The sequence below is a fragment of the Hyla sarda genome, chromosome 1 (genome assembly GCF_029499605.1).
Source record: "Hyla sarda isolate aHylSar1 chromosome 1, aHylSar1.hap1, whole genome shotgun sequence".
NCBI classification, from domain to species: domain Eukaryota; kingdom Metazoa; phylum Chordata; class Amphibia; order Anura; family Hylidae; genus Hyla; species Hyla sarda.
In genome coordinates, this window is record NC_079189.1 from 119,560,788 (window position 1) to 119,583,727 (window position 22,940).

Consider the following 22,940-nt stretch of genomic DNA (forward strand, 5'->3'; position numbering starts at 1 on the left):
AGTGTGCCTCCAGCTGTTGCAAAACTACAACTCCCAGCATGTACGGCCTGTCAGTGCATGCTGGAAGTTGTAGTTTGCAACAGCTGGAGAAACACTCATTTGCAAAACACTGAGAGTTTGTTACTTAACTCAGTGTCTCGCAACCAGTGTGCCTCCAGTTGTTGCAAAACTATAACTCCCAGCATGCTCAGACAGCCAAAAGGCATGTTTGGAATTGTAGTTATGCCACAACTGGAGGAGAACAGTTTGGAGACCACTAGTGGTGTCCAAACTGTAGCCCTCCAGATGTTGTAAAACTTCAACTCCAAGCATACCCAGACTGCCAAGGCATGCTAGGAATTGTAGTTCGGCAACATCTGAAGGGCCATATGTTGCCGAACTACAACTCCCAGCATGCCTGGACAGTCTCAGCATGCTTTTCATTGTAGTTTTGCAACATCTGGAGGGCTACAGTTTAGACAACACTGTATAGTAGTCTCCAAACTGTAGCACTCCACATGTTGCAAAACTACAGCTCCCAGCATGCCGAGACTGTCCAGGCATGCTGGGAGTTGTAATTCTGCAACATCTAGAAGGGCACAGATTGGAGACCACTGCACATTGGTCTCCAAACTGTGGCCCTCCAGATGTTGCAAGGGCTGCTTGTTAAAGAAATGCAACTCCCAGCACGCCTGGACTGTCTGGGCATGCTGAGAGTTGTAGTTTTGCAACATCTAGAAGGGCACAGATTGGAGACCACGGCACAGTGGTCTCCAAACTGTGGCCCTCCAGATGTTGCAAAACTACAACTCCCAGCATGCCCAGACAGCCAAAGGCATTGTAGATTTGAAACACCTAGAAGCAGAAGTGAAGATCACTTAATGGCAATCTTCACTGCTGCATCTGTCACTGCCTGACTGGCCAATCGCAGGGGATAGTAGGAGATGGCACCCCTGCCACCTCGCTCCTATCCTTTAGGATGATCTGGGCTGTCTATGACAGCTCAGATCATGCCTATTTTCCAGGCGATCGGGTACCAGAGAACCGATCAGCCCAGTATCGCCACAAATTTGCTCAGGACCAGGACCCCCCCAGGCTTTTGCACGAGATGCCTCCTGAATGGTTTAAGTAGGCATCCCGCTCCGGTCCCCGCTCTGTGGGAACCGAAACTCCCACAGTCCTTAAGTACCAGGGCGTCAGGGTGTACCCGTACGCCCGTGGTCCTTAAGGGGTTAAAAAGGGTAGCCCCACACAGGAACCAATCCCTATTTCCACCTAAAAACCCTGGGGCGAGTAACACTTTCCAAGAAGGGAATTAATAATGCGAGAGTAGGGCCTTACAATGGAAGTTTTTACCCCCACCAGTTACAATGAACCATATGTTGTTCGCTTCAACCTTTTAGAAGTCTTTGCATCCCATCAATACTTGGTGGTGTAGGTGGCACATGGTGTTTTTTGCACACCATTCCTTTTGTTTGATTTAAAAAAAAATAATTTGGGTCCATATATTTTATCCTGATCATATTATTAAATGTTAAGTTTTATGTAATGCATATCCTCAATACTTACTTGTGCAACACTTTTACAAAAGAGACTGTTTTCTTCTGCCGACATGCCTCAGCTACTATTCTGATCCTGCCACCCACCTAATGCCACACATTTGATGCCAAGTTCTCCTTTTTTCACCCACCTTTGTCACTGGGTACTGGTATTGCCACCCGCTGCACCACTTTCAGGACACCTGATGCTGCTGCTACCAGCTCCACGCTGTCTCAATCTGCCACCATATGTTCTCCTCATGTTGATGCCAGCTCCAGGCTGTGTCATTCAGCCACTATATGTTCTCCTCATGCTCCTGAAACCTCCACGCTGTGTCATTTAGCCACTATATGGTCTCCATATGCTTCTGCCACCTCCAAGCTGTGTCATTCAGCCACTATATGAGCTCCTCATGCTGCCGCCACCTCCACCCGGTGTCATTCAGCCACTATATTGTCTCCTCATGACTTCACCACCTCCAGGTTGTGTCATTCAGCATATATGTTCTCCTCATGCTGCCGCAAACTCCAGGCTGTGTAATTCAGCAACTATATGCTGCCAAAAACTCCAGGCTGTGTCATTCAGCCACTATGAGGTCTCCTCATGCTGCTGCCAACTCCAGGCTGTGTCATTCAGCCACTAAATGTTCTCCTCATGCTTCCGCTACCTCCAGGCTGTGTCATTCAGCCACTATATGGTCTCCTCATGCTGCTGCAAACTCCAGGCTGTGTCATTCAGCCACTATATGCTGCTGCTAACTGCAAGCTGTGTCATTCAGCCAATATGTGGTCTCCACATGCTGCTGCCAATTCCAGGCTGTGTCATTCAGCCACTATATGGTCTCCTCCTGCTTCCACCATCTCCAGGCTGTGTCATTTAGCCATTATATGGTCTCATCATGCTGCTGCCACCTCCATGCTCTGTCATTCAGCCACTTTATCGTCTTCTCATGCTTCCACCTCCTCGAGGCTGTGTCATTCAGCCCCTTTATGTTCTCCTCATGCTGCCGCCACCTCTATGCTGTGTCATTGAGGCACTATATGGTTTCCTCATGCTGCCGCCACCTCCACGTTTTGTCATTCAGCAACTATATGGTCTCCTCATGCTTTTGCCACATCCAGGCTGTGTCATTCAGCCACTATGTGGTCTCCTCATGCTGCCGCCAACTCCAGGCTGTGTCATTCAGTCAAAATATGTTCTCCTCATGCTGTTGCCACCTCCACACTGTGTCATTCAGCCACTGTATGGTCTCCTCATGCTCTTGCCACATCCACACTGTGTCATTCAGCCACTATATGGTCTCCTCATATTGATGCTATCTCCAGGCTCTGTCATTGTGCCGCTCTGTGACAGCAATTCTGATAGCAACGCCTCTGATCTGCATGTCATACTGAATAACAGTATTATTTCACTAACCCAGCACACACTCTGCAAGGCAAAGTGTCCTACACCCCTATTGAGGCTCTCTTTATGCCAAAAATAGCTGTTTTTAATAGCGATTTGCCGCGAATAAATTCGGACCAGAACAAATTATTTGGGAAAATTCGGCAAATCGGCCAAATCTAATTTTTCAAAAATTCGCTCATCGTTAATCTGAAGCATAAAGGTAGATTTGAGTGTCATCAGCATACAAGTGGTACATGAAGCCATGGGACTCTATGATCTATTCAAGGCCAAAAGTATACATGGAGAAGAGTAGGGGCCCCAGGACATACACCTATACATTTAACTATTTATTATTTAGGTGATACAAACTCTTGGCCTGCATCAAGACATTAGATAACCCAATATAAATGTTACAGACTGAAGAGAAGGGAAAAGTGTTTTGTTAAAGGCTTTGTATTTTAAAACATAACAAAAATGTTCATGAGAATTTGATTATTAAAAGGAAAGACTTGCTGCATTGTGTACCATATGTTGAAAGCATAAATATCTCCCGAAAATGCACAACAGAATTTAGCAGATTTGAGAATTTAGCAGATTTGTTGTACCAATTTTAGTTGTACAGTATTTTCAGTATTTTTCTCTTTAATTTTTATCTTCCACTAGGAAAGTTTACATGCATTGAAGTTCGATTCCATCTGGAAAGGCAGATGGGATACTACCTGATTCAGATGTACATCCCCAGTCTTTTGATTGTCATATTATCATGGGTCTCCTTTTGGATCAACATGGATGCAGCTCCAGCCAGAGTTGCCTTAGGTATCACTACTGTACTTACAATGACAACACAGAGTTCTGGTTCCAGAGCTTCACTGCCTAAGGTAAGCAACATAAAGAAAAGTTATTATATAAGTACCATAAATACTTTATCATACCATACTGAAAAGAAAACAAGTAAAATAGCTATATAGCAAGCAATAATCTGTAGACTGTCGGGAAACCTAGACGCAAGATTTCAGTTTCTCTGCAGCTCAACTAAAAGGGATAAGAAGCATTGCACAATTTTCTTTTAAATGTAAGCGTTGACGATTCTATGTAATACACAGAAATCCTTTGTAACTGTTCTGCGCTCTGACTAATACATAAAGGAATGTGCTTTCTTATATAAGAATTTTCTAATACAATGTCTGAGTCTAATGAGAAAGAGACCGGCACTGCTGATAGTCCGGAGAAGTGCAATATCACGGCAGAGGAATAAGAAAGATAGACAGTTCAAATACGCAAAGATAAGGTAATAAAACGGCCCTCACTAGGGTCATAGCTTCATATCCTTTATTTGGGGATAGCAGGAAACAGAGGTGCGGCGTCAGGCAAGTATCATGGCAAGGATGCCGGGGACCTCCACGCTGAGGTCCCCAGCGTCCTTGCCATGACACCTGCCTGACACCGCATCTCTGTTTCCTGCTTTCCCCAAATAAAGGCTATGAAGCTACGACCGTGGTGAGTGCTGTCTTATTACCTTATCATTGCATTTTTCTAATACAATGTTTACAAATGAGTTTGCTAAGCTAAAAAAAACAAAAACTTTTTTTTTAGTTATATGAAGCAAAGAAATTAACATCAAGACAGAGATTAATTGCAAACTCCCAAAATATAACTTCCACAAATGAGTACATCTCGCACTTGTCTAGATCATGACAGCGTTGATGATGCTAAATGAGACATAGGTTTTAATGGTAAACAAGAGCAAGATAATTCTGTTAATGATGATTTAGCACATTTCACATAAAATGTTATTTTGGTGTCAAAATAACTATGACAAAAAGGAGAAAATATTATCAATGGAAATTAGAAGAGATGAAAACCCATAGGAGAAAATTTACATAAATAAAAAAATCAAAAACAAAAATATAGCAACATTACAATAATTAACTACATCATCCTGATTCAATTACCAACAGCAACAAGGAAATAAATATATTATACTGTAAAGGTTTTTCTATATACACAATACAGACCCCGTCTGCGAACTGGTGGGCTAATCCCTGCCAGTTAAAGGGGTACTCCACTGCCCCAGCTTTCGGGACATTTTGTTCTGAATACTGGGTGCGGGCTGCGGGGGTTGTGACTTCATGGCCACACCCCCTCCCATAGACATGCATTGAGGGGGCATGGTGTGACATTACCACCCCCACAGCCCACACCCAGCGTTTGTAACAACATTTTCCAAACGCTGCAACAGTGGAGTACCCCTTTAAAACATGCAACCTGCAACCTTATAAGACCCAGTTCACACTTAGCTTTTCTTTGTACTCCTCAGACCGGCTCTTACAAGAACTCAGTCATTTGGTCACTGGTATGCCCTTGTGTGTCCACCACAGCCATTTGCTGTGTGCCCGTCTTGCAAAGGAACATGGCGTCTCTCCCCTTGCATCAATCTGCGATCTAGGGAAGAGCCCAGACTACACTGTGTGACTTCCTTATAACAATCTTCCCCACTTCCCCTCTGTGCTGGGCTTCATTAATCAGGCTCCAGGTGAAGGTTTTTAAAAACAGGTAAATAAAACCAGAATAATAACAAAGGTACTTAAGAAGCCTATAAATAAACATACCAACAAAGAATAAATAAAATAATGCAGAAATTTTGTTGTAGGTATCTAAATATTTTCACTGAAAAGTATCAATATGAAAGCCACACCAATTGTGCTGATGATGGCCAGATTCAAGCATTAGGTCCTAAACGACATTTGAGTCTGGATGGTCATTAGCAGCTTATCTGTCCCCAAGGAAGCTATCTCTTGTATACTTCCTTACTCTTCATTCTATAGATTTTTCTGTAATAGTTTGCAGTAATATTTTGCTTTTTCCTGCTCATTTTGCTTTGTGAGCTAAAATGGGACTCATTACAAATGTTTGCTGTACTAGCCATCTTTAGGTTAGATATATGGCCAATGAATAATAGATGGGGGTTTTATGCTACAAAAGCCTAAATTACTTTGATTTGCCGATGTAGCTTTGCTGGATACACTAAGGATAACTTTATCTCTATCCCCTAGATGTTTTATTTTTCTCAAAAATAATTGACAATATGAGCAATTTCTAATGCTTTATGTCGAAATACCCCACTGTGTTTGTGAGCTCTTAAGTGGGAGAGTTCTAATCTTAAACTTAAGTTATACATGTAATTTCCATCATTGCCCCCAAAATTACTAGCATAGAAAGGCCCCCCTCTTACATTTATGATTTATAGTACTCTGAAATGCTGCAATATTCATATAAATCATAGTGTTAACGCTATCTAGGAATGGGGCTCCAAGTCATTTTGGAGGTCTCAAATCTGGCCCTGGCAACATGAACCTCCTGACAGGTTCCCTTTGAGTATGTAGCCTAAATTTACTAACAAAGTATCACTAATCAAAAGAGAATTTGAGTTTTCTGAAGGTCCTTTGCTTGCAAAATCTGTAACGTAAAATATGTACCATTATTTTATAATGCTGGTGTCTTCTTTGCCTTTGGGTCCCTTTAGGCAGAATGGTTGAGCACATGTGCCACCTCCATGTGCCTTTTAGCAACCTCCCTGCCCGGAGATTAGTGGTTTCTGAAATAATGTTCTGATGTATACATCTTCTCTTGTTTATATGTGTATTCACCTTTTATATTTCACACTTCAGCTCCGTATGAATGAATACATATAAATGACTACAGGTAGTCAACACTTTACTTCACTTCTTGTCGACCAAGGAAAAATGACAGGGGTCAGCAGCAAGTCATTAGAAAAAGCACAAGGATAATAGCTAGGGATGAGTGAATCGAATCTGCCGAATCTGCATTCATTACGAATTTCAGGAAAAATTTGATTTGCAACGAATGCAAATATCACCACGATTCGATGGCGCAAATAACTTAATTAAACTCCATTTAGTGAAGTCCAGGCTCCAGGGCATATCAAATGGCGGAATCACATGTGAGGACATCGGCAAGGAATCCTGGGAAAGCAGGTAGGCGGGATGACCCTTAATCACATGCAGCATGCAGCCTATCAGCAGCCAGCCACCCCATGTCACAGCCCTATATAATCGGCAGCCATCTTGCGGCCAGTCACTTCAGCCTTTTATTGCAGAGAGAGAGGGACAGACAGCAGTGCGTGTTGCACAGAAAAGCATTTTTACAGCAGTGATACACCTCCCAGTTACATCAGCATTATATTGCAGAGAGGGACAGACAGCAGTTTGTGTTGCACAGAAAAGCATTTTTACAGCAGTGATACACCTCCCAGTTACATCAGCATTATATTGCAGAGAGGGACAGAGAGCAGTGTGTTGCACAGAAAAGCTTTTTACAGCAGCGATTCACCTCAAGCCCAAATCCAGCCTAGAAGCACTGATAGGGAAGGGAGAGAGATTGAGAGAGAAAGTACAATTTTGGGTGTCGTACACAGCGACTGCATGCTGCAGCACTGGTGTGTACAACAACTGAAAGCTAATAGTAGCCAGCCAGTTAGGGTGAGCAGAGCATTAAAAGCATATTGTCCTCCATTAAGTGTAACCTGCGCATACATCTAAGTGGTGTACCATTTTGTTCTTGTTAAAGTCTTAAGGGCCTAGATACTGTGAAAGGCCAGCCAAAAGTACACACCTGCTGGGGGTGTAAACGAATACTGTTTTGAGCGTAGGGTAGCGTATTGTACTCCCCTCATATACGCACTACGTATGTCAGGCTAAGAAGAAGTGCCAGGACGTGCACAGAGGAGTAGCAGAGCCCTAAATTCATCAGGCAGAGGTCGCAGCAGACTAGGGGTGAGTGGCAGCAGGAGTCGCAGCGAAAGGCCTGAGCTTCTGGTATCAACTAGAAGTCTCGACCAGCAACCCATCTTCCATCATTGATTGGTTAACACGGTCATCCACTTCCTCACAAGTGACATCTGACATCCCCTGTCAACACAGTCGGTTGTTTTTTTTTCAGACACAACCCACAGTTGGCATGGCCCAGGTGCAATCCCTGTCCTCCCATTGCCTCTGACCTATGCTTTTCCCTCCCCCACAGAAGTATCTTATACTGTGGATTCAGCTCCACTATTTAGTGAGGACGATCTACTAGAGAACAGTCAGTAGCTGCTGCCCAGCCAAGAAGTGTAGGAGACATCTGCCACTTCCTCCGCTAGGCGGGCAAGTAGTGATGAGGAGAGTGGTGTGTGAGATGGTGTTGCAAGCGTTCAGGCTCCTGAAGCAGACTCTTTTGAGGAACCTAAGGGGAACATCAGTGACGTGCAGACACAACCCGATGATGAAGCCGATCGCATTTGGGAGCGAGGTGCAGAAGGGGCTTCATCATCATCAGGAGAAGAGGGTTGCAGGTTGCCCCTGAGGCAGCAGCTGAGCTAGCAAGGTGGTAGCATGGTTGGCAGTCAGCATAGTGGCAGAAGTGGAAAGTCTGGAGCCAAAGATGCCTGGGGTAGACCACCTGCTTTGCAGCAGCCTACCTTCCCGGGAGGTAGTGGAACAGGGGTTCCTGGAGTGGGTGACAGTAACAGTCAATCAGTGCGGACTGTAGGTGGGAAAATTACCTACTTGGCTGTGTGGCAGTTTTTCATCAAGCATCCAGAGGAGGCTAACCTGGCCACATGCAAGATGTGTCGACAGAAGGTGAAGTGTGGCCAATGTTGGCACTACGGTCCTGCGTCAACATATGCAGCATCACCCTAAAGCAGACTGGGAGAACCATGGCTTCGATGTGGTTGTCCAGCTTGCTGCATCACCCAGTGGCACGCCACTCTCTGTTTCAGTCAGCCAAAGCTCCAACACCTAAGTCGAAGGGAGATTGATGTCATACCCTCCTTCTGTTGCTACAGATGCTCCTGCTCCTCCTACTTCGAGTCAGTCATTCCATCAGCAATCCATCGGTGAAGCCATGTCTAAGAGACAACAGTATGTGCCCACTCATCCAACGGTGCAGAAGCTGAATGTGCTCCTGTCCAAGTTGCTAGTGCTGCAGTCCCTCCCTTTTCAAGTGGTGGACTCTGCACCTTTCAGAGAATTGGTGGCTTGTGCCGAGCCAAGGTGGAAAGTCCCAAGCAGTCATTTCTTTGTGGAGAAGGCAGTACTAGCCCTGCACAATTTTGTGGAACAGAAGGATGGCCAGTCCTTGAGCCTGTTGTTGTGCACCAAAGTGCACGGCAGCGACCACGTGTGGAGCTGTAATTACGGTCAGGGACAATACATGTCCTTTATGGCCCACTGGGTGAATGTGGTTCTTGCACAGCCACAACAGCAATTTGGACAGGTCACGCCTCTGCGACTTCTCTCCTCATCCTCCACCGTCTCCTCAGCCTCTAATGCACGGACAAGTCTCAGTGCCCCTCCAGCATACCATTTGTGCAGGGCACGGCGGTGTCACGCTGTTCTTCACCTAGTTTGCCTTGGCAAATGGAGTCACACAGGGGAGGAATTGCTAAGAGTCATTTATCAAGAAATCAAATCATGGCTTACTCCACGAAAACTGGAAATGGGAACCACAACAGGAAGAACATCTTGTCTGTTCTGCCACAAGGAAGGCTGAGACATGTTCCCTAATGGCACACATGTTCAATCTGGTTGTCAAACGGTTCCTGAAGTGTTCCCCTTATCTGCAAGACATCCTCACAATGGGAAGGAAACTTTGCATGCACTTCAGCCACTCGTACACCGCAAAGCACACCCTCCTTGAGCTGCAGCATCACAACGGCATCCCCCTACATAGTCTGATTTGCAACGTTTCCACATGTTGGAATTCCACCCTCTATATGTCGGACAGAACATACAAACAGAGAAAAGCCATCACCGATTTCTTGATGATCCAAGCGGATAGGGGGACTCCCCTGTGTAACTTCAATGTCAACCAGTGGCAGCTCATACGTGATACCTGCCGTTTGCTCAGGCCTTTTGAGGAAGCCACATTATTAGTCAGTCACCAGGACTATGGGATGAACAACGTCATTCCACTGCTTCATCTACTACAACATGTGTTGGAAACAATGGCTGGTCAGGGTACTGGAGACATGGAGCCTACATCTCAAGGCCACATGAGCCCTGTGGGGGCTGAACTGGAGGAGAAGGAGGGGGAGGGTCACAGTGGTCACAGTTTAGGTTTTGCGAGATGGGCGGTTTATCTAGTCATCTGACAAGAGAGGGGGAGCAGGAGCAGCTAGATGACCTAGAGGGTTATGAGGAAGGCGAGACAGAGAACCCAGACACACCTAGGCAGTATGCAGTAGAAATGGAGGCAGCGAGTCCCACCGAATGCCTCCGAGTCACTTGCACAAATGGCATGATGCATGCTCACTTGCTTGCATAGTGACCGACAAATTGTCACCATTTGGCAGTGGGATGACTTCTGGCTCTCCACCTTCTTGGACCCTTCTGGCACAAAATGGGCGCCTTTTTTTATATCCACTGAGAGGGAGGACAAACTGACCTACTACAGAGACATCCTACGTAGTCAGTTGACTGATCTGCACCATCGTCCATCCTCCCGCAGGTCCGACTCGTGGGGCCCTCTGCGCTCACATTCCACTGCCATGGCTGCTGGGAAGGGGTGGGGTGGCAGGAGCAGTACCAGCTCCATCAGCAGCAGCCTGAGTCTACAGTTGCTGATGAGTACCTTTCTTCAACCCCATAGTGAAGCAACTCATCAGCAGCAGGTAAACCTTGAGCAGGACCTGAACCAGCAAGTGGTGGCATACCTTGACATGACCATGCCAATGCACCTTGACGAAGTAGAGTTTGCCCTGAAAATGCTGTCCTGCCTGGACAGTAGTGTGCCATCAGAGCCGGTGGCGGGAGCCATAGTAACCCTAAGGAGAACTCGTCTGTCAACAAAAAATGTGGAGAGACTGACCTTTGTGAAGATGAATCAGGCATGGATCAGCCAGGATTTCCACCCACCAATTCCTGATGCATCAGAGTAGATTGACCATGGTGCCACACCAACACTTCACACATATGAATAGTCCTAAACATATTTAAGGATCTGCTCCCCAGTTACAGACATTTCTCAGCATCAGAACACAAGTAAGAACTGAGGATATGAATTATGTTAAACTTAACTCTTAATAATTTTCTTAGTATAAAATATATGTACCCAAAATATTTTTGAAATTAAACAAAAGGAAAGCAGTGGGAAAAAAAACATGCGCCACCTACACCACCAAGTATTGATGTGATGCAAAGACCTGCAAAAGGTGAAAGGGACAACCGGTCCATTGTAACCGGTGGGGGTAAAAATGTCCCCTGTAAGGCCCTACTCTCGCATTATTAATTCCCTTCTTGGCAAGTGTTACTCGCCCTAAAAAGGGCAGCCCCACACAGGAACTTCTTCCTATTTTTCCCCTTCAAACACTATGTGGTCTCCTCATGCTGCCGCCACCTCCACACTGTGTCATTCAGGTACTATATAGTCTCCTCATGCTGCTGCCACCACCATGCTGTGTCATTCAGCCGCTATATGGTCTACTCATACTTCCGCCACCTCGAGGCTGTGTCATTCAGCCACTATATGTTCTCCTAATGCTGCCACAAACTTTAGGCTGCTTCATTCAGCCACTATATGCTGCCAACAGCTCCAGGCTGTGTCATTCAGCCACTATGTGGTCTCCTCATGCTGTCGCTATCTCCAGGCTGTGTCATTCAGCCACTATATAGTCTCCTTATGCTGCTGCCACTTCCACTCTGTGTCATCCAGCCACTAGATGGTCTCCTCATGCTTCCGCCACCTCCAGGCTGTGTCATTCAGCCACTATATGTTCTCCACTATATGTTCACCTCCACGATATGCTGCCGCTAACTCCAGGCTGTGTCATTCAACCACTATATGTTCTCCTCATGCTGCTGCCACCACCTCCACGCTGTGTCATTTAGCCACTATATGGTCTCCTCATGCTTACGCCACCTCCAGGCTGTGTCATTCAGCCACTAGATGTACTCCTCATGCTGCCACAAACTCCAGGCTGTGTCATTCAGCTACTATGTGGTCTCCTCATGCTGCAGCCAACTCTAGGCTTTGTCATTCAGCCACTATATGTTCTCCTCATGCTGCCGCCACCTCCACCCTTTGTCGTTCAGCCACTATATGGTCTCCTCATGCTGCCGTCACCTCCTGGCTTTTTCATTAGGCCACTATCTGTTCTCTTCATGCTGCCGCAAACTCCAGGCTGTGTCATTGAGCCACTAAATGCTGCTGCCAACTCCAGTCTATTTTGTTCAGCCACTATGTGCTCTCCTCATGCTGCAGCAAACTCCAGGCTGTGTCATTCAGCCACTATATGTTCTCCTCCTGCTGCTGCAAACTCGAGACAGTGTCATTCAGCCACTACATGCTGCCGCTAACTACAGGCTGTTTCATTCAGCCACTATGTGGTCTCCTCATGTTGCCGCCAACTCTAGGCTGTGTCATTCAGCCACTATATGGTCTCCTCCTGCTGCCGCAAACTCCAGACAGTGTCATTCAGCCACTATATGCTGCTGCCAACTACAGGCTGTTTCATTCAGCCACTAGATGTTCTTCTCATGCTGCCGCAAACTCCAGATTGTGTCATTCAGCCACTATATGCTGCTGCCAACTCCAGGCTGTGTCATTCAGCCACTATATGTTTTCCTCATGCTGCCGCCACCTCCACACTGTGTCATTCAGACACTATATGTTCTCCTCATGTTGCCACAAACTCCAGACTGTGTCATTGAGCCACTAAATGCTGCTGCCAACTCCAGGCTATTTCATTCAGCTACCATGTGGTCTCCTCTTGCTGCAGCCAACTCCAGGCTGTGTCATTCAGCCACTGTATGTTTTCCTCATGCTGCCGCCACCTTCACGCTGTGTCATTCAGCCACTATATGCTGTTGCCAACTCCAGGTTATTTCATTCATCCACTATGTGGTCTCCTCATGCTGCCGCCAACTCCAGGCTGTGTCATTCAGCCACTATATGCTGCTGCCAACTCCAGGCTATTTAATTCAGCCACTATGTGGTCTTCTCATGCTGCTGCCAACTCCAGGCTGTGTCATTCAGCCACAATATGTTCTCTTCATGCTGCCGCCACCTTCATGCTGTGTCATTCACCCACTATATGGTCTCCTCATACTGATGCCACCTCCAGGCTCTGTCATTGTGCCTGTGACAGTGATTCTAATAGCGTTGCCTCTGATCTGCATGTCATACTGAATAACAATAATATATCCCTAACCCAGCACACACTCTATGCATGTTACAGCAAGGCTGTAGGCAAGAAATAGCCGTTTTTAATAGATATTTGCCACGAATAAATTCGGACCAAAACACATTTTTTCGGAAAATTTGGCAAATTGGCTGAATCCAATTTTTCAAAAATTCGCTCATCTCTATTCATAGCAGTGTATGGGTGTACATCCAGAGTGGAAATTGCTTTGTGTATAGCCTTAAGCAGTAATATAGAAACAGCATTACTTATTGAATACAAAAATAAAAACTGTACATTACATATGTTTCCTGTTCTGAACAGTAATGTTAATAGCCTAAAAAGAATAATATTAGACAGTGTGACATACAGATGCTAATGTGTTTATTTCTTTGAAAAAAACGGAACAATAATTCTCTGACATCTTGATTTGTTTTTTTCTCAACCTCCTCTTTTTGAGAAATTATACCTTTACTCATGCCTTTTGTTTTTGATGGCAAAATACTGGTCTTAAGCGAGATGTGGGGGGGGGGGGGACACACTAATCTTTTATCTTTAGTTACTAGAATTAATTTAGCAGCTTTGGGTTAAATCATTTTCCAGTGTTATCCAAATACAAGAAAATAATTACAAAATATGTCCCAATGGTACAGAACTTCAGCTACTTTACACAGAATGTATCCTTTGGTATCTAAGGTATATTGAAGACCTTTATCAGTGCCAGGTACTATGATACATGGTTGGCAGGAATACCCAGTCTCAGGACCTATGGTAGGAAATAGTGACACTTTATAATGCAAAATCACTTTGTATTTATCTCCTCTCAATGCGTTCTGTTTGAATGCAAGTTCAAAGAGTCCCCCGAGATACATTATATTATCTAGGGAGCAAATCATCCCTAGGTTGTGTAAATTAACCATTCCCCCATTAAGGTAAATGTTGGTTAAGGCCCTAGGGTCCCTGATGAACATGGAAAAAACTCTGGTCCTTAGACAAAAATATTTTTTATGTTTTTGACTTCACTTGGTTCCCATGGTCTCAGTTTATTGGTTCACCAACTAATTTTTATATAATATTATTCACAAATGTAATCAAAAGTCTTTAATGTAATGTTTTTCTTTATAATACTGATCTCCACATATGGTGTAAACGGTCTGTTTGGGCTTTTTTAGGCTGCAAGGTTCAGGTGTGACCACAATCTTTATTTATCTTCTATAAATATTTTACTTAAACTCCAATTACTTAAAATGCTTCATCTGTTTTGATACATCTAGTCTGTGTGAAGTAGATTTTACTAGTGTTTTCTGCTTGCCCTTATTGAGTTTTACTTATAAGCTTTTGTTTTCTTCAAACAGGTGTCCTATGTTAAAGCTATTGACATTTGGATGGCCGTATGTCTTTTATTTGTGTTTTCCGCCTTATTGGAGTATGCAGCAGTCAATTTTGTATCCAGACAGCACAAAGAACTTTTAAGATTTCGCCGCAAGAGAAAGAAGGAAAAGGTATTTTTTTTATCATCATTATTTTGCTTCTTGTTATTTTGTATAGCCATCTTTTCACTAATCTTTACATTTGCTATAAGAGTGAATAATCTATTATGTTCCACAAACTACAAAGTTTTAGAGGAAATGTCAGAACCTTAGGAAGCTCGATCATACTGGTTGTCTACATCCTTTTAAACCTATTTATCTTGTTATCTTTATGTTCTATTTTTTATATTTTCTGATTATCTTACATTATTTTACATTACTGTACAAACCCTCTTGATCCCATTCACAACAGTCCCTGCACCCAGTATCTAATTTTCTTCAAACACACAAAATACGGACAGTTTCATAGTAGATATATTAAATGATCAGTATGATTTCATAGTGTAGGAAGAAACCATGATATCCAGAGGAAACATACAAACTTAATGGAGATGCCACTCTTGGTCAAACTCCAACCTAGGACAGCAGTGTTACAAAGCAACAATGGACTCAGTGGGAACCATTAAGCTACTTTCCTTACTAACTGTTTTCTTAAATACCTTGTTATTTAAAACACACTTCTAAAAGTTGTGTTTTAACTTGCTTTGGCTGTAGAGGTTTTTATATATACTTTGTATAGGAACCATTGTTTTTTTATGAATGACTGTTAAACGTAACTGAGGGTGTAAGGATTCTCCTTGAGAAGAACGCCAACAGCCACATGGAGACTTGAAAGGCCATTCATGCTCCACTGTTAAAAAAAATATGCAAAGTAGCTGCCAAACACAATGAGCTATTGGATATAGCACCCCTACAACTCAATGATTCCATGCTTTAAGAAGCCATAAAACATGATCAGGGATTAATAGCCAAGCTAGAATTTCTTGCAGAATGGAAGGTTACTCATCTGTAGTGTTGAGCGGCATAGGCCATATGCGAATTCGCAATATTTCACGAATATATGGACGAATATTCGTCATATATTCGCTAAATTATCATATTTGTAATATTCGCATTTTATTTAGTTTTAATTAGTGTTTCGTGTTTTAATTAGCATATGCAAAAATTAGCATATGAAAAATTAGCATAAATGATAATTTGCATATGTGGAAATTAGCACGCCAGTCTTACACAGTAGTATTAGAGCCTTCTTTACAGCATACAAGCTGGAAGCAGAGAGGGGTGATCACTGTAATGTGTACTGTGAAAACAAAAAAAAACAACAACAAAAAAACAATATTCGTAATTACGAATATATAGTGCTATATTCCCGAATATTCGCGAATATGTGATATTCGCGAATAAAATTTCTATTGCGAATATTCGCGAGCAATACTACTCATCTGTAGCCCCTATTGTAATCTACTGGAAAGGAGAAAGAACCAGTAGCAGCTGTCTACAGATGGGTATCTCTCCCTCTTAGAAGAGATTCTGGCTTGGCTATTAACCCTTGGTCATGTTCTATGGTTTCTTAAAAGAGTTAAACATTGACTTGTAGGTATGCCATCTCCAATAGCAAGCTCTTTAAGTGCAAATAATGGACATGCTTATGCCACCAATTAAGAAGCTTAGAACATTACTGGCCCTCAAGAACATTGGGTTTTTACAAGTGTGAAATGTTGTTTCAGACTTTAGGATTCCTCTCTATTTACTATAGGGATTCACAGATTTACAAGTCGGGAACATTTTCTGACCAGCCATTTCTAGGTGGAAATTTATTCACAGGATTTTCTGGGAATCAAATAGTAAATAGGTCTTATTGTGAAATCACACCCCTTTTCTGACTGACCATACCCCCTTTGCAGCAGACCACACACCTTTTTGGCTTTTTACAATGCAATGTCAGGTTTGTTGGATTTTCCTGGTGCACACTGTTGCACACTGGCGCAGACATGTCGCAGACACTATGCGCCAGAATAATTTGGAATAACCCATCAAAAACGAATCAGTTTTAGCTTAGCAAATGAGGGCCACTGTGTCCATGTAATGAAATGTTTTCCAACCACTAATATAAATGACAGGTAGTTTACATAAATCATTAATGTCTGATGAGTGGGGGATGCTTACAAATCCTGAAAGTGGCCCCTTTGGCTTCCTCCACCACTTCAAACCATTGCCTGTGTTCCAAGACTGATGTACACAAATACAGTTGCTATATCCTTAAGAAGCCTTAGGATTCTTCCAAGATGAGTAACCTTGCATCAATATAGAAGACATCACTCTTTTTCCACCTATTTGTCTGCTTATTGTATAATTGCTGTTTCTCTATACAGGAATAAAGCATCCTGGTTTAGCCGACTATTGGAAAACCATGCAGCATTCTTTTTTTCTGTACAAACTGTCAAGCAATTGATTTGTATTTAATAGACTGACACTCTGTCCTTGAAAATAATCACTAGAGAAATCTTTATAGTGGCTGCCTTTATAGAAAGACCCAGCAAGATGTTATCAAGTGTTTAGTCAAAGGTTTATGATACAATACTCAAGAAATGAAAATAGTTTTCTCTAAATAGCTTTTTATCAAAATTCCACAGCTGAATAAAATATTGATTTGCTTAATACTCCGCACTAGACAGGGAGAAGTGTGCAAACAGCAAGGCATTGAACAGAACGTATTGTATTATCATATGAAAGTGTTAAAGCATGCGTTGCAGGTAAAGTCATTTTCTAGAATGAAAAAGCATAAAATGGCACTTTAGGTCTAATATAAATTTAATATTGGAGATACAGATACAGATTTTATTTTCAACTGGTTCCAGAAAGTTAAACAGATTTGTAAATTACTTATATAAAAAAAATCTTAATCCTTCCAGTACTTATTAGTTGCTGTTATGATCCACAGGAAGTTCTTTTCCTTTTGAATTTCCTTTCTGCCTGACCGCAGTGCTCTCTGCTGACACCTCTGCCCATTTTAGGAACTGTCCAGAATAGGAGCAAATTCATATTAAAAAAAACTATCCTGCTCTGAACAGTTATATATGAATACTATACATTATACAATGTATTGTATATAGTGATAATAGGTTTGAGTTTGAGTTTGAGTTGTATTTATGTTTTTTCCCTTTTGCTTTAATTTTTGTTGTAATGCTAGAATGTTAAGCCAGTGCTTGGTGAACATGAGAACATAGGCAGTTTGCGTTGTAGCAATGGCATGAGAAGTGCTGGACCAACATATGGGACACTGACTCAAGTCAACAGTGCAAATTTCAGGGTAAATTACGTGTATAGTGATTCTGTGAGAATCTAAGATAAATGGATGAAGGTTTTAGCTGGTCATAACCTTCATTGCTTTCCATGCGTGCTTGTTCTTAAATTCAAGGTACCTGTCCTGTTAAGTTCTCCATTCTAAAATAAAGTTAAGGTTAAGTAAATTAACAAGGATAACTTGTCATTTATACATGTAAACCTCATGTAAATTGGTAATCCTACTTTATGATTGGCAGCTCTCTGTGTGTAAGTGTGCATAGAGAGCTGTCAATGAGTAGGACCGCCCACATGACCACTTACGGTATCCCAGAATGAACAGAATTTACCATGAATATATAATAAGTTATGCTAATACTTTTCCACAAAACTGTATTTTCTCTATAACATAATGCCAACAGATGGGGCTGCATTTTCAACATGACAAGTTTCCTTTAAGGCTTATGTAAGATTTTTTTTTTTTGTGATGGGCATTTCCCAATATGACTGTTGGATGGCATCTGGTTCAGTGATCGGCTGATCACTATCAATCCTACTTCTGCAATACCTGTAATCAGATAAGATTACAAAAATTTATGACTGGCCGAAGACTTCCCCTGCATGTAATATTACATGATCATGTCAGTGGTAGACAGGCTTTGTCTGCCGGAGTTTTGGCTAATAGGAAGAGGCCATAAGAGGGCAAATTCCGTTTGGCATCTATGTTCCCTCATAGCATTTAAATGTGTTGTCCAGTCAATTTATTTTACAATTGTCCACAGCCTGTCTAATACCAAATACCTCCGCCCCCTCTATGCTCCCGTATCGGGGCACTCTGTTTACGGCAGGTGACTCTGCTTTCGCCCAAGCTGCAGATTGTATTGTCTACAGCCAGGGGAACTGACAGTGCCACATGCCAATCACTGGCTGAGACACTGCTGTAGCCAGTGATTGGCTGAGTGTCACTGTTATGTCATGTCTACAACTCTTGCTGGCTCCGCTGAGGCAGGCTGTAAGTGGAGACTGGCCAGAAAGGGGCCTTCCTGATGTCATAGCCAATGAGGGAGCAGAGAAAGTAGAGTTATAGTTTTTATTCTTTTTCAGGCATGCCGGAGAAAAATAAGAGAATAAAAAATTCCACTGGACAATCCCTTGAACTGTTGTTAATAATCTATTTTCTGGCTCTAATGCCACAAGGGTGAAGGTTGGATTGTTGAAAGGTAAACCTCAGTCAGCTTGGCGCAGGCTATACAGGAGCATAGGGGGACATTTATCATTGTTTGCTTTTGTAAGCAAGCTCTGAAGGCATTTTTTTTTCTTTAGTTTTGCTTATGTGCTATATATTTATAATACTATCACAGGGGGGTTGATAAATTTGGAGCACAAAAGCAAAACAAAAAATTCAAAGCCAAGAACAAGAGCTACATGTGCACTTTTACTGATGCCTTTGTACCAAGTGATATATACTATATCATACAATTCTTACATTAATTTGATGATTTTATTTACCACTCCTATACAGTGTTCCTTGTAGGGTGTGCACAAGAAAAGGAAAAATGAATCTGTCAGCTATATATCATGGTCAGAGCTGTAAACATGGACAGATAGCTAACAATTGATACCTTTCTCTTAGTTGATGGCTGTTTGCAAAGTTATAAAATCATGTTTTCCTTCCAAGTTCAAGTGGCATAGAGGCCATGCTGAGCTATATCATGCATATCTCCTCTTTCGCTCACTCTTTCCTGCTCTACATTATTGATATACATGGTTTGACTTTCGTCACTAAGCCCTGTACAGGTTTAGCCAGCCTCATCTTGATTCCTAGGACAAATAAAAGAAAGAGGTGTGCTCCTAGTGTGATACTGTGAGATATTATAGTAAGGTGTGTGGATAAAATGCACCTTACCGTGTGATGTTGTACTAAGAGTACAACACCATAAACTGCATATAGACTCGCTTGAGTCGGTAGAAGGTGGCAGCCTTGGCGTCCTATTCCCATAACTTTCAGTCCGGTGGATGCAATAAAACAAAGATTAAAAAAATATGGACAACCCGAATGTCGCCTTCCTTAAAGAATTCTTTAAGGAAGGTGCCATTCAGGTTGTCCATATTTTTTTTATCTTCATCTTGATTCCTGGTGCGTTAAGACACTGCACTTGTTTGTACTTCCAAAGTGAAGATAAGTTAACTTAATGTGTCATACAAGCCTAATTTCAACATTACTCCTCGCAGCACAACACATTTTTGTGTTGAGTTAACATTTTAAAGATAACATTGGCCCCATTGACATCAGTCAAGCAAAGCCAGAAAGGGTGGGGAGGGAGGAGGCGTGCATGCTGAAAATCAGCACTGCCTCTACGATACTTGAGCTTAGAAAGATAACATTATGTTATAACTTTGGAAACAGCCATCAAAGAGAGGTGTCATTTGTTTTATCTATCAGATATCTTCCCATGTCTGCATTATCTTTACATATACCTGCAGCATATTGATGAAAAATTAAAAGCCCTTAAATCATTAATTTCTCTAAGGGTGTAATCATATGGGGCAGTAGCATGGTGCATGATCAAAGAGTTCACAAAAAACTCCATAACTTTTACCAGGATTTGCCTTATTATTGCAAATATCAGAAATGCTGGTTTTATGGGTTAAACATTTTTCGACACATTTCACCAGCTTGTTATCTACCGATATGAATACACCGACATTTTCATAAAAATATAACCCATGTTACAATGCACCTAAGCATAATTTAAATCCAAATGACTGCTGTTATCACGTTCTTGGAATGATGGTAAAATGTACAAAATAGTTCACATAATACTGCCAAACAATAAAAAGAAAATATCTATTATATATAAGGCAGATTACATGTTTTAAAAACTTACTTTTCCCTGCAATGCACCAGAGGGCACAAGAGGCTAATATATAAATCAGAAATGTTTCCGTTTCCAAGTTATCCAGTTATTTCTATACTGCAGCTCGCACAGATTTCTTATGAGAACCTTGCCACTTATGACTTTTACAGGAGAGGTACCTTATGGCTCCTTAGAAAAGATATATGCATTTGTCTTTAGGCATTTCTGTAACTGCTTTAGCTGTGTCTTTGCTTTACCTACCTAATAACTGTATTTTATGTTTTATGCTTTATTATTATAGCGATTTTTGTTAACATTTACTGTAATGTTTGTCGGCAAAAAAAAAAACATGCCTTGTGTTTGACAACACTGAACCATACAATGTTATGTTATTTACTTACTAAAACCTTTATAAACAAGCAAACATAAAATACAACTCATATTTTCTTTAATTAAATACATGAGTAAACTTACTATACAGTTTACTGTGTATATATATATGTATATTATTTTTTGCAATTTTCATCTTTAAGTCCTCATTTAACCCCTTCAAGTACAAGTCTTTCACCAACACCTGAAAGTTCACAACAAGATAAAGAGGTCACCATGGTTAAAATTTTGTATAGAAAAAAAAAGGTTATTTGCTGCAATTTGTTCACAAAACAAAATGGGCTGATGGTCACTGTAATTCTCCCGTTTTCTGTATGGCACATGTAGTGATAAACGGAGAGGAGGGTATTCCAGCAGCCTGCTGTGTCATAGGCTGCCTCATCTCTGCTAGCTCCCCAGACAAAGAGCTACAGAGGTGAGTGAGGGCAGAAGCGATCCCCAGGATGCCCTCAGATAACATCACGTCTGCTGGGGTATGCCCCCTCCCTCTCCACCGAGTACAGAGAGAGTGAGCAGCCATTATGGTGAGTAAAGACTTAAGTCATGCAGTATCACACAGTATTTGCAGATCTGGCTCAGCGCTATGCATGCCAACCAACCAGGACAAGGAGGGGCTGGAAACCCAGAAGGCAAACAATGCTGCGTCACTTAAGCAGTATGGCCCCACATCCTTGACACTTGAGCATGGGGAGAAAATCATGATTTTATAAGTTGTAGCAAACGCATCAACACTAATAAAGATATGTTTCATATTGTAATCCTGTCACCTAACTTAAAGTGTCTGCAGCTCAAATAAAAAAAAATAAAAAAATAAAAAACATATTGGACCCTCCTCAATCTAACAATGAAGAGGTGATAAATGTTTTATCTAGAATGCACATTTAAAGTTTTGTGTAAATCTTGCCATATCCAACCCTAATTTAAAGGTGTTGTCCAGTGAAAGACAATCTATCCCCTATCCCCTATGATGTGTCTGATTGCAGGGGGAGTCTCCGACCACTGGGACCCCCTATAATCTCCTGAATGGGGCTCCGGCTCTCTGAGAGGAGTGCATGTCGCAGACAGCATATGCTCCATTCGTTTCTATGGGAGCGCCGAAGAGACCAGAAGCCATGACGGCAGTGCTGAACCCATTGAATGACAGGTACCACAGTGCCCAATAGACCCTATTGATTTATAATAGGCTCCAGTGATAGGCTCCATTTGGCTCCAGTGTGGTGTCCATTATTTTGATGGGAAAAATAGAAAGAATAGAGCTGTATGCTTTTCTTTCCTGTCAAATTTGATAAAACTCATGGCAGTGGGGACAGAGCCTAATATATTAAGAAAGGTTTAGAACTGTTAGGCATAGCATGCTTTCAGGAGAGAATACTTCCATTGTTAGTGCAATAGGGTAATTTAATGAATTTCACTACCTGTGACTGCTGTTGCAAAATATGCCAGGTCATACAAGTTCAAGGAAAATAAAACTATCTAGTGGATTTAAGCCCTGCACCTGAGTACGGCACCTTCCTATACTCCCTATGTTGAAAATTTTTCACATTGAGGTAAACATTAATTTATTGGTTTCTTCATGTTTATGCAGAATAATATGCTACTTTGAGGTGTCACCACTGCATGTATAAACAAGCAATATTCAGTCCTCTTAAAACTCCCTATGACTATAGTAAATCTACACATGTAAAACTCAATGTGTGTATGCATGTGTGTATGTTCCATCATCACATCCAAATGGCTAAAGCTATTAACATGAAACTTGGTACACATATTACTTATATGTCAACAACAAACATAGGATAGGTAATTTAACCCTTACCCACCCCCATTTGCGAGAGTCAGGGTTTTTGATTAAATTCCCATACCAGATGGGATTTGTGGATGGGATATGAGGTCAGGATATAGGGACTGTAAATGAGGTCGGGATATGAGGACGGGATATGAGGGCGGGATATGAAG

At 42.1% G+C, this 22,940-nt stretch overlaps 1 protein-coding gene across 1 annotated transcript in view; it reads left to right on the forward strand.

Moving 5' to 3' along the window:
* Positions 1-22,940, forward strand: part of GLRA3 (glycine receptor alpha 3) — a 205,424-nt gene that overhangs the window by 165,771 nt on the left and 16,713 nt on the right. Inside the window, exons 7-8 of the mRNA XM_056560691.1 lie at positions 3,568-3,782; positions 14,440-14,586. Coding sequence (XP_056416666.1) covers positions 3,568-3,782; positions 14,440-14,586 — 362 coding nt within the window. The remainder of the gene's footprint in view (positions 1-3,567; positions 3,783-14,439; positions 14,587-22,940) is intronic.